Source organism: Haliotis rubra, unplaced genomic scaffold, assembly GCF_003918875.1.
Source record: "Haliotis rubra isolate DU_JTF1 unplaced genomic scaffold, ASM391887v1 Scf932, whole genome shotgun sequence".
NCBI lineage: Eukaryota > Metazoa > Mollusca > Gastropoda > Lepetellida > Haliotidae > Haliotis > Haliotis rubra.
The window spans coordinates 44,085-57,276 of NW_025767671.1; the positions used below are offsets into that span (position 1 = coordinate 44,085).

Here is a 13,192-nt window from a genome sequence, read left to right on the forward strand (position 1 = left end):
TCTCAGCCTGGGAAATATATTTGTAAGAATCAATATTAGAGCGTCCATCTCCAACACGATAAACTAATTATAACACTTTGTCTGGAACAATATTTGAAATATATTGTTTGAAAATTCTATCGATTTCGTTTCTTATTCAGCAATAAAAAAGCTATATGGCGGCGGCCTGTGAATAATCTGGACCAGACAGTCCAGTGATCAACAGCATGAGCATCGATCTGCGCAATTGGGAACCGATGACATGTTTCAACCAAGTCAGCGAGCCTGACACCCGATCCCGTTAGTCGCCTCTTACGACAAGCATGAGTACATACATGAAATGATACATTTAATATATATGATAAATTGAATATATATAATTGTACATGTAGCATAGTTGTGGATTATACATCCAATGATTCCTATGCATTATATGTTAAAATGTAGCTGTTAGCCTTTGCATTACATTTCAACTTGCTAAAAAGTAAAACATAGCACTCACATCGAAATAATTCTGATATCAACATACGAATCAACAGTGCAGAAGTGACAAACTGAAGGTAACTATTGACAGTAATTGTGTATTTCTAAACTAAAACTTTACACCAGTCAAGGGAAAGAACTCTGTTCTTCCTTGTGTTTCACTTACCTCAAACGACCAATGGCGGCGTCCCCTGTCCTGAAACTGCTGGTGGAATATTGCTAAAAGGGCAGTGAAACCATAATCCCGCATACACTATTGCCGCAAACAACCATAGCCACTGATTAACATTTGACTGAGTATCGCAATATTCCAACAATATCACGTCCGGCACACCAGAAATGGGCTTCACACGGTGTACGCATGTGGGGAATCGAACCCGGGTCTTCGGCGCGACGAACACACGCCTTAACAATTAACCTACCCCTCCGCCCCCATTTACATTTGACTCGACCTGAACAAGGATGGAAATATTTAAATAGCACGGGGAAACTAAAACCGAACTTTCTCTGACAGTGTGGTTTCACATTCGTACTGTAATCTAAAAAGAATGAATAGTTCATGTTCCTAAGCTGGCCTAGATTTTCAGATATGATGATGTTGGCTTCGGACAGATATGACGGATTATTGAGTAATACGTTTCTGAAGGAGGATAACGAATAACGTCTCAGGTAGGTTTCCACGGTGATCGTTTTGGTTGAATATGTTATTTATAATCAGATCTATAGGTAACCATGACACAGGATCTTTATAATTTCAAGCGCTTTGACTTTAACATGTTTTCCTTTCATACACCCATTTTGTTGGCGTCGGAACGTCTCTTTATTCTTACATGTCTGAGTAGCGGACGTATTGTCATTGTTGCATGCCCCAAATGGCACAGCTGTGACTCAGATAATCTATATGAGGGAGAGAGTGAGTTGGATTTCACGGAGGGGGACACCAGAAATGGGCATAACACATTGTACCCATGTGAGGAAACGAACCCGTCTCTTCGACGTGACGAGCGAAAGACTTAACCACCAGACTTCTCTACCGCACCAGAGAATCAGTGAGTGAGTAAGTATATGTTCATAAATTCAACAGAAATAATCCAGAATTCAACGTTATATCCGAAGAAGAGTGGCGTAAGTGTTCTTGTATCCTCTCACGTTTACGCTCAAGTCCTAGATCGTCGCCACCCTATCGGGATGAGTCATTGTCTGTCAAAACACAACACTGAAAACTCAGTACGAGCTCCAGGTTCCCATTGATACAAAAAACATTACTGACATTCAGTTCACACCCATCTGCAATGTACTTCTGAAACGTACACCAGGATTTAAATAGACGCAATTTGGTATTCACAAAAGCAATAACGAATGCAAATATGGACAAGGGCGCTTTGGACAGTATCTCAACAGTCATGGCAGAAATACACCAAGCCTTACAACGAGAGTTGGATTACAAACTACGACCAAGTTCCTCCAGATACCCCCAATGTGTACTACATACCAAATTATCTAACAAACCGTAAAGAGCATGATGTCAAGAAATGAGATGAACAGACTCTTTTGCTCTGTCAGAAATGTGAGAAATGTAATCGTCATTCAAACAAAGACTGTATGACCTCGTCAGTGGAACGTCAGTAGGAAGACAGGAGAGAATGAAGGGAGTTTGGGATCAAGCTGATCTCAGGTTTACGCTGCCACGATGAACGTCAGAAACATCCTACTTCCAATGAAGAACCTACAATACTAGACAGCACCGACAACATATAAGCGATTCCTTTCAAAATGGATGGTAACAACAGAGCAAAGGACGGGGGAAACATTCCATCAGGCCAGGGGTTCTGGAAGAGTGAGTGAGTGAGTTAAAATTTAAAGTCATATGGGCAGTATTTCAGCCATATCGTGACTATGAAAGTTGTAAATTTGTAAATGTATACATGAAATAATGCAAAAACAAAACTTATATGCATACCTGTCTACGAAGGACAGTAAAAGAACTAGTCTATCATAGATAAATATGTGCACTTAAAACTAACATATAATCATGATAAAACCCTATTTCTAACTTTAACGGTACAATATAAATATGGGCTCTAGAATGCCAACAACTGAGGGGACGTCACCATACTAGAGACCAAGAGGACTTACAGTAATTTGCTTCCTGCATGTACCCTAGCTGGCTTTATACCATCCCTTCAGCTGTCAGCAATTTAGACAAGTCTAGCCATACGTTAAAATAACACATATTCTACGATTAAAAACGGTAGTAAGTTTAAATTTATTTTAAATGTTTTGGGACTTCAATTTTACGATACTTTAACCCCCTTTGAGGATACAGCCACTAACAATCTAAACAACCAATCAGTACAATACATCTGTCTACAAAATCATATTGTTCAATATATATGAATTAAATCAATTTCTTTAAAAGAAATAATTAAATGAAAAGTAACAGTAGTAAAGAGATCCGTCATCATTTTTAGGTTCTGGAAGAGGTTCGATTCGGAGGAGGGGGACGCCATAATTGTGATTCAGGGGAACGTGACTGCTGTTTGTTTTTTCAAGAGGAGATTTTTCATATGGCTGCTTTAACGTTTCACCAACAAGACTTCCCTGTCGTGACGTTTTAATAACGCTGGACTCTAACGGTAATTTCCGGTGTGAAAAGTAATAAAATGAATTTGAATCAAAGCTGAAAACCAAATCGAAATGAATATTTGAATTCCATATTCACTTCCTTGTTATGTTAAATATATATGTTCCGGCCTTCGCATGCATGGTGGCTCAGTCATCAAGTACAGACCTGGGGCCCGATCCACAAAGCGTTAATTACGTTACGACCTGCTTGACTGTGTTGAATTCTCCATCATAAGGCATACATATTTCAATGTAAAAACAATAAAGGATCTTTTGATAAATGTTAATTATCATTTAATTATTGTTATTTTAAAAGAAATTGATTTGTTTGATGAATTCTGATTAATGTGTTTTGTAAATAGATATATTTTAAAGATTGGGAATTTAGATTAGTAACTTAGATTGTTAGTGGCTGCACCCTCAAAGGGGTTAAAGTACTGTAAAATTATTGTCCTCCTAAGAGGGTACGTAAGTCCCAAAACTTTCAAAGTAAAATGCAAATTTACAATATTTTAAAGGTAGTATCTTTGTTCTTTTAACTGCCGGCTAAATTTTCCTACAATCGCCAGTGACTGAATTGATGGTGTAAATCCAGCTAGGGTCCATGCCGGTAGCAAAAGTAATGTAAGTCCCCATGGTTCCTAGTATGGTGATCTACCTTCAGTTGTTGGCAATCTATAGCCCGTATTTTATACTGTATTGTCCTCTTTAATTGAAATGTTTTAGCTTTGCTCGCTAGTTTTATATTAATATCTGTGATTCACTAGTATTTTTACAGTCCATCGTCGACAGGTTTTAATCTTCAAGATGTTTTCTCTTTATATTGTATAAATTGTTTTCGTCACGATATGGCTGAGATATTGCCGATGTGACGTTAAATATTAACTCACTCACTCACTCATCACATGGTGCCTCAGTTATCAAGTACAGAGCTGGGGCCCGATCCACAAAGCGTTCGTTACGTTACGACCTGTCGTAATTCTATAGTTTATCATGAGCTTACGAATGTCGTAACGCTACAGACGTTTTGTGGATCGGGACCCTGATCTCTAACTGCCCGGAAGTTTTGGACGCACTCATGTTTAATTTAAATTGCGTGATACCCCCTTCACTCTTGGCTGTGTCATTCCTGTCCATAATTGTCCGGTGTGTAATATTCAATGTGCCAGAAGTCCACGGTTTATTGACTTTGCCTGTTGATGATGACTTACGTTATAATAGTTCAAATAAAACTGATGTCTCATTAAACATAAATGTCCAGTTAATATCTGTTATATTTTGAATTATTAGGATGTACTATGATGGGACTATAATACTCTGTCTGTCTGACAATACATTGATATAATTGTTTAATATACTAATGGAAAAAAGTAACAGTGCATAACATAAAATTGCATAAAATAAATGATTATAATCCTAAAAACACTTGAAACAAAGCATGTGATGCCACATGTGCTTTTAGGGTGATGGGGTAGCCTAGTGGTTAAAGCGTTCGCTCGTCACGCCGAAGACCCTGGTTCGATTCCCCACATTGGTACAATGTGTGAAGCCCATTCTTGGTGTTCGGCTTAGTGATATTGCTGGAATATTGCTAAAAGCGGCGTAAAACCAAACTCACTCACTAACTTACTGACGTGCGCTTTGTGCATAATAAAACTTTTTGCATGCTTTTTGACGCCTGTAGTTCACACACCTGACACTGAAACCTACATAAAGGTTGATTAGTAAATGCAATTCCAATCTAAAAGTCTAAATTTTCTTTGAAAGTTTACCCCCACAGGAGGACAATAATTTTACAATACTTCAACCCTGACGAATAGAAGTGCAAAATGTGAGTTAAAGCATATGCTTTTTGTTTGAAAGGTGATGATGGCCCCAAACTCTCCGATACGCTGCTTGACACTGCTCTTGTTCTTCCTGATCCATATACCAAATGGTAAGTTGCATGTTGAGTGACAATGGACGACTCATGACAGTGTATACAGTTATCCAGTGTGATAATAATTCCTTATGTTCACCCGCACGTCTTTATACCACCTTGACACTGCTCTTGTTCTTCCTGATCCATATACCAAATGGTAAGTTGCATGTTGAGTGACAATGGACGACTTATGACAGTGTATACAGTTATCCAGTGTGATAATAATTCCTTATGTTCACCCGCACGTCTTTATACCACCTTGACACTGCTCTTGTTCTTCCTGATCCATATACCAAATGGTAAGTTGCATGTTGAGTGACAATGGACGACTCATGAGAGTGTATACAGTTATCCAGTGTGATAATAATTCCTTATGTTCACCCGCACGTCTTTATACCACCTTGACACTGCTCTTGTTCTTCCTGCTCCATATACCAAATGGTAAGTTGCATGTTGAGTGACAATGGACGACTTATGACAGTGTATACAGTTATCCAGTGTGATAATAATTCCTTATGTTCACCCGCACGTCTTTATACCACCTTGACACTGCTCTTGTTCTGCCTGCTCCATATACCAAATGGTAAGTTGCATGTTGAGTGACAATGGACGACTTATGACAGTGTATACAGTTATCCAGTGTGATAATAATTCCTGATGTTCACCCGCACGTCTTTATACCACCTTGACACTGCTCTTGTTCTCCCTGATCCATATACCAAATGGTAAGTTGCATGTTGAGTGACAATGGATGACTTATGACAGTGTATACAGTTATCCATTGTGATAATAATTCCTTATGTTCACCCGCACGTCTTTACAACACACTCCTATCCTCTTAACAGGTGCGCCTGAATTAATCTGTCCTCGTGTTGGGTATCTTGGTTCTCCTGCTACCCTGACCTGCATCGTACCCAGTGATGAAACGTCATATGGATATACAACATCGCAGGGTGAAGCTGCTGCCATCTGTAATGTATGGAGTTCATCCTGTACAACTTCTGGTGACTACATGGCGTCTACCATCAACCAGACACACAACCTCCTCACCATACCTGCAGTACAACCAGCACATGCAGGGGAGTGGAGATGTCACAACTCGCCCTGTAACCTCATAGTTGTCAGTAAGTTCATAAAACGAAACAATAGTATTAATCAACATGTATGGGCGAAATATTACTATAAAACCTTTGCCTCAACTACACTGTAACCTCATAGTTGTCAGTAAGTTCATAAAACGAAACATTAGTATTAATCAAAAGGGATAGGTGAACTATTACTATGAAACCTTTGCCTAAACTATATTGCTGCCTCACAGTTCCTAGTAAGTACAACAAATTGTTGTATTTTTAAATTGGTAAAGTCAGTTCAGGACTGAGATTGTCAGCGGTTCCATCCTCGAGGAGGGTTATATTATTGTAAAACTGTTGTTCCCCTTAGGAGTACCGAAACATTAAACTCAGATTTGGAACTACACATTTTCATTAATCGTCGGTTATGTGTTATTTTAATCTATGGCTTGATTTGTCTCTAATCGCTAGCATATGAAAGGTTGATTTACATCAAGCTTGTATACAGCAAAAGTACTGTTCGCTCGACGGTCCTTTGGCATAGTGATCTGCGTTCAGTTGCTGGCGATTTATAGCCGGATTGAATATTGTGTTGTTGAACAATTATTTTAAACTGATCTCAAACTATTTCTAATTAATCTGTAATAATCTAGCCGTTATACTGTCCATCGATGACATTTCGAAAAGCGGAAATACGTTCATTTTCAATATTCAACTTTTTGTCACGATATAGTCGATGTGATGTGAACGTGAAACTCACTCACACTTTTTACTGCCATCTGCCTGCACGCAGTAACTTTTTATTTGATTTTTTAAAGTATTTCTGACACTGCAGAACAAGTCATTACGAATACTGTATCAACATTATACAGACTGTTTTAGAGATAGTTATATTTCAGAACTGCCCGTCTGTGCCATGACACATCACGTCACTGACCCTGACACTGCTGAGGGGGTATCACTGGGAGTAAACATCAAGGGGTATTACTGCTCTGAGTTGGCTCAACTGAAAATATACACAGGGGAAAACGTTTTGGAATATCCTAATGAAACAGTCACAAACATAACCGATAAAACGGTACGCATCAACAAGACCGACGCCGGCATTGGGACGGGACTGACTTTCACCTGCGGTGACCACAGATGGAATATGTCCTGTATCCTGGCCAGCAGAGAGGGGCAAACTCACATAACTAGCTATGGTATTTACTAATCTGACAAATATTTTTGAGAGCAATGATTGGTTGGTTGATTGATTTGATGTTAAAAGCCGCACTCAGCAGTATTTCAGCTATGTGGTGAATGATATATCAAATTTACGACATAATATAACAACATAGGCTATAAGATCCGGGTTAGAATTGTTTTTTTAGTAACCCATGCTTGTCGTCAGAGGCGAGGAACGGGATTGGGTGGTCAGGCACGCTGTCGTGGTTGATACATGTCATCGTATCCCAATTACAAAGATCGATGTGCATGCTCTTGATCACTGGGCTGTATGATCCAGACTCGATTATGTACAGGCCGCCGCCATATAGCTATACACAGATTATAGGCCCTACTATAGGCTGCCTTCTAAATGGTCATATATCAAGTTTTAACAATAATGTATTTTCAGGAGCGACATCACCACCAATACAAGAGGATTGTGGTTTGGGGTAGTTAGGGCTTTATATGCCTTCCTCTCATTCAGTCAAGTCCGTTTGCCTGTACTATTCAGAGTTCGCTGTTGTCATCAGCGTAATCAAAATGTACATAATGCAGATAATTAATATCAATTCCATTTGAATTTCACTCAATTTATATCATTCATTATCTCTAGATTCGTCTATAGGAAACAAATGTACTGTACGTCCCCATGGTCTCTAGTATGGTGAGACCGCCTCCGTGGTGTAGTGGTTAGAACGTCTGCCCGGAGAGCGGAAGGTCGCGGGTTCGATGCCAGACCGCGTATTACCAAAAGACGTTTAAATATGGTACTTGTTGGTCCCTGCCTGGCGTTCGGCATAAATGGGTACAACAAGGACTGGTCGGCTCGGAGTCAGTATAATGTGTCTGAGTGGGGTATTCATGCTTCACTGCTGCATAGTATCTCAGTGGGGAGGCACTATAAAACCAGCTTCAGTCCGGGCTAGTAGAAGCAGCCACACATACACATACACACGCATGCACGTCGTCATATGAGCGATATATTCTCAAGCACGACGTTCGACGTTAAAGCCAATTTCACCTCACCTCACCTAGTATGGTGATCTACCTTAAGTTGTTGGCAATATGTAGTTGTTTTTGTTTTGTATTGTTGAACATAGAAGTAGCGTTTTGTGGTTAAATATGCTAGTTTTAGTGCAAATCTGCCTTCAGACAGGTAAGTGCATTGCATAAGTTTGTTTTCATTTATGTTTAAATTTACACCTTTTATAGTCACGATATGGCTGAAATACTGGCGATATGACTTTAAATTTTCACCCACCCTCTCTCTTAAAGTGAACATTGTAAAGTATATATGACGTATCTGATTTTCTGCAGGGACAAGGAACGCAAAAGTTCTGTTGAGTGGAATTGGAATCGGATCCGGAATCACCATATTGATGTTTGGCATTTGTCTGGGAATTGCTGTTATTTACAGGAAACGAGCAATCGTTTTACAGGTTCAGGTATGGTTTAATTAACGTCAAATATACTGAGAGAGTTACGATTGATAGTCACATCGGCAATATTTTAGCCATATCGTGACGTTAAAAAGAGTTCATATTGAACGCAACTGATTTATAAAATAACAAACTATCAATGAAAGACAGTAAAAGTAACTAGATTATCACAGATAGAGAACTAAGACTAGCATGTAACTGTAAAATTAAACGTTTACGGACAATACAATATTGAAAACGGACTGGAGATCACTGAAGGTAGGACACCATACTAGGGACCATGGGGACTTGCTACCTGCATGGACACCAGCTGGATTTATACCATCCCTTCCGACGTGACTATAAATATTAACTCACTCACTCTGCTATTGTACACAACCAATCAATTTATACAATGATGTATTTGTTTCAAGGCCTCCGAGGTTCAACAAGGCATCGCAGTGCCAGTACCAGAAGGTGAGATGCACGTGAGAAGATTGAAAGAGATATAAACATACATAAATATATTTATTACAATTCATTTATGTCATTTTACATGAAAAAGCAATATATGTAGAAGTTAAAATGCAAAATAATACCTGTTAAAATGCTTAAAACTGTGGCAAGCATTTTAGATATCCATATAAATGTATGCATTTTGTACCAGGTGAGGGCTATCTGACCCCGCGTGCAACCAGCGACAACACTTCTGGCACAGATGAGCTTCACCTGGAACAAACACAACAGAACAATTACACAGAACTTGAAGGACGTCGTGATGGAGCCTTCAACCAGTACGAACAGATGAGAATATATCACGAAATTTGAACTGTCAGAAAAGGACCGACTGTTGCGTTCTCGTCAGTAAGAGCAGCTGACAATATATCACGAAATCCGAATTCGTTGTAAGACCCGAAGAGAACTGGTCTTCAGAGTGAGTGTGTATGCTTTTACGCTGCTTTTAGCAATATTCCAGCAATATCACGACAGGGGAAACCAAAAATAGACGTCATTAATTGTACCCATGAGGGGAATCGAACCCCGATCTTCGGCGTGACGAGCGAACGCTTTAACCACTGGGCTACACCACCCCCCTGGTCAGAAACCCATGCTTGTCGTAGGAGGCGACTAACGACCACATTCGTACGAAATCTGTGACGAAAGCAGCGTCGATTGTACAATTGTGTCTATATCATGTGCAGATATTTGTTTCAGCAGTTTTATAGCTCTCGGATATTGTTTGTGCACAAATCGTGTGTGTAATTTCTTCGTTGAACAACAAGCAAACCAAACATGTCCCAGTACATTGTCTGATTGGAGCAAACTCAAATCATGTATTAAGAAACATTGTTATAAATATGTAAACAAGACAAGTGTAATTAAAATCATGTGAAACTGACTACAGATTTATATTTACAGTTTGACTTTCAATTTGTCTTTAGCAGCGCTCCATGCTTGTCGTAAGAGGCGACTAACGTGATCGGGTGGACAGGCTCGAGTCTCATACTATTGATCACTGGATCGTCTGATCCAGACTCGATTATTTACAGACCGCCGTCATGTAGCTGGAATATTGCTCATTTGGCTTTGTGATGAATATGTCCGATTCAACACGTAGATACAATGTGTGAAGTCCGTGTCTGTTGTCGCCCGCCGAGATAATGCTGGAAAATTGCAAAAGGTGACGTTAAACACTCACTCACTCATTCACTACAGTTTGACTGACAGCTAGTGTCAGTTTCAGGTTCATCTTCCGTGTTAGAGCATGTAAGGTGAAGGTCAAACAAAATATAGCGGCGATAACGGTGATATGTATTACTCATTCAGATCAACAGAAACTGCAACTTGTAGTGAATACATTCAAATACTTCCTGTTTTTTTATGTATACCAGTTGTGAAAGCACCGAAAGTTAAAGCAAGTTAAAAAACGTTCTGAATTTAGCACGGAGATACCACATTTCCCATAAGTCTTGCTGTTGTTTTTGGTGTTGAACAACCAGCCTGCCAACCAACCATGAAACGAACAAACAAAAACAAAACAAACAAAAAACCAAAAAAATCAAACGAACAAACAGACAAATAAACACACCGCTTCCGTCACAGCTATCGAAAATGACAAACAGTAGCTGTTTCTCAGCCTTAGTGAACCTGATTCTTCTCCCCGATTCAAAGAGTGACTAGCAACATACGAAATAATGTAGCAGTAAAATACAAGTACGGAGATATTTGCATCGACACAAACTGACACAATAACAAGTTGCTAGTTTTCCCTGTGTACACGCATTGAATATCCTGCTGTCGTGAGAATAAATAACGCCGAATCATTTCCTGACTGAACAATCTAACCGGCATCAGCCTGCTAAAAGCGAGTGAGTGAGTTTATTTTCCCGCTGCACTCAGCAATATTCCAGCTATACGTACATGCATGTACGTCCCTTGATTGGTAGTCACACGGCCATTTGCCAGGTAATATGGGATGGTCCGTCCCGTTTGTAGCCGTATTTCCTAAGGCCGACGGGGGACACCAGAAATGGGATTCGCACATTCTACCCTTGTGAGGAATCGAACCCGTGCCTTCGGCGTGACGAGAGACGGCTATAACCACTAGGCTTTCCCCAGTCAGTTGGTAGCGATCAAAAGCCAAATGTTACATTGTATTGTCCAAAAATAGTTTTCTACGTTTATACATATATGCTAGCTTGTTTTAACTCATTTTGTGATAATCTAGAAAATTTACTGTCCTTCGTTGACACGGTTTTATATATTATATGTATGTATTATGAATTTAGAACTAGTTTTAGTCACTATATGGCTGAAATACTGCCGATGTGACTTTAAATCTTAACTCACTCACTCACTGCCCCTGAGGCCGAAGATCTGAATGCATTACCCTTCAGATGCATATAGGTGCAAACTATTTTCATGCTCATCGTTTCTACCTCCGCCGCGGTATGGGAAATAACTCTTGTAGGTTTCTCAAAATATTTTGACAAACATAAATTGTTGTGATAATATTAGTGAGTGAGTGAGTTAAAAGTTATCGTCACATCGGCAATATTTCAGCCATATCATGACGAGAGAACCTTATACAGCAATAAAAATAGCAGGATATATATTTAAAGGTTATAAAATCCTGTAGCCAAAGGAGAGAACAATACCTAGTACATCACATTTTATTTAAAACTATATAGCAAGCAAACAAACAAACAAACATGAGCATCCATTGCAGCTTCTCGGCCTTAGTTAACATTAGTGAGTGAGTGAGTGGGTTATGTTTCACGACGCACTCAGCAATATTTCAGCTATATGGCGGCGGTCTGTAAATAAGCGAGTCTGGACGAGACAATCCAGTGATCATCTGCATGAGCATCGATCTGCGCAATTGAGTGAACCTGAATCTTCTCTCCACCTACATGAGAGTGACTAATAATAGACATAAAATCGAAGCAGAAAATCCAAGTTCATAATTATATACCTGACTGACATACGCGGATTTAAGATATGAAGCTTTGTCTCCCTTTATGCGTAATGTTCTAAAGCATAGTCGGGCGGTGGGGTAGCCACAATCCCTCTGTCCTTGTCCCAAATACCACAGTCTCTGTGTCCTTGTCCAAAATAACAATGTTGATGTGTCCTTGTCGCAAATACCATAGACCCTGTGTAGACCCTGAATTTCACACATTTTGTTTGTAAAGCCTTATTGGCCGAGATCCGAGGGTGAACACACCCTAATGTCAACCAGTAAATCGATGAAATAAATAACTGCATATTGAATGGTGCTTCATGTGAATAGGCGTGTGGGCTACAATATCAGTATTACACATGGAAACAGATGCATGCAGTGTCATTGCATGAAGCAATACAAAGTGAACGCTACACAAATGACGCAAACACTTGCATGCTGATGCCAAGACCGATACCAATCAACACCAGCCACAGTAATTAAATAGCCTACATGAGTTATCTCCCTTGTGGCATTGTGCAATGTCGTCTGTAAACATCGGATACCTAACACAGTGTTGACAGGACTTTTCTCCCACAACGCAATTGCTGTAGCATTGAAGGAAACAGAATAACGTATGCATATCCATGTAATACACAGTACAAAAAGCACAAAAAAAGAGAAAATAACAAAGAACAAAAAAGACGAAAGAAAAAAAGCCCTAAACATCCCCCCCAAAACAAAAGCAAATAAAAACCCAACAAAGCACAGCTACCAAAACAACAGTTTGTTTTTCAGGTCGTCAATATATATCATTCGTTCAAACATCCAAGTTAAAATCAGCTAAAAATGCTAAAACAGTGACTAACTGTCTGGATTCATTTTAACACGATATTATAGCCATCAATCTGTCAGTCATGATGAATATGCATGGACCGGAGATGGGTGACGCAAACCGAAATGTGAAACCGGGACATCTGCTACCAGGAGGTATTTCATGTTGAAGTTGTTGTACTGAATAGATAATGATTACAACTCTTACCTT

The 13,192-nt window shown here is 39.4% G+C and overlaps 1 protein-coding gene across 2 annotated transcripts; it reads left to right on the forward strand.

Moving 5' to 3' along the window:
* Window positions 1-1,043: 1,043 nt before the first annotated feature.
* Window positions 1,044-10,101, forward strand: LOC124264610. 2 transcript variants are annotated; one of them, XM_046699355.1, is made up of 8 exons: window positions 1,044-1,131; window positions 4,951-5,023; window positions 5,854-6,132; window positions 6,978-7,280; window positions 7,697-7,729; window positions 8,605-8,732; window positions 9,140-9,182; window positions 9,373-10,101. In XM_046699355.1, exons 2-8 carry the CDS (start codon window positions 4,954-4,956, stop codon window positions 9,531-9,533), a joined length of 1,017 nt encoding a protein of 338 aa, XP_046555311.1. In that variant the 5' UTR covers window positions 1,044-1,131; window positions 4,951-4,953; the 3' UTR covers window positions 9,534-10,101. The 2 variants fall into 2 exon arrangements, with proteins under 2 accessions (XP_046555311.1, XP_046555312.1); XM_046699356.1 differs by lacking the exon at window positions 1,044-1,131 and having other exon boundaries at window positions 4,656-5,023.
* Window positions 10,102-13,192: the final 3,091 nt, after the last annotated feature.

Excerpts from the sequence above, each read along its gene's own strand:
- LOC124264610 (XM_046699355.1), top strand. The coding sequence starts at position 4,954 with ATGATGGCCCCAAACTCTCCGATACGCTGCTTGACACTGCTCTTGTTC. Across the intron at positions 6,133-6,977 it reads CTGTAACCTCATAGTTGTCA|AACTGCCCGTCTGTGCCATG; the intron begins GTAAGTTCATAA and ends GTTATATTTCAG. Across the intron at positions 9,183-9,372 it reads CGCAGTGCCAGTACCAGAAG|GTGAGGGCTATCTGACCCCG; the intron begins GTGAGATGCACG and ends ATTTTGTACCAG.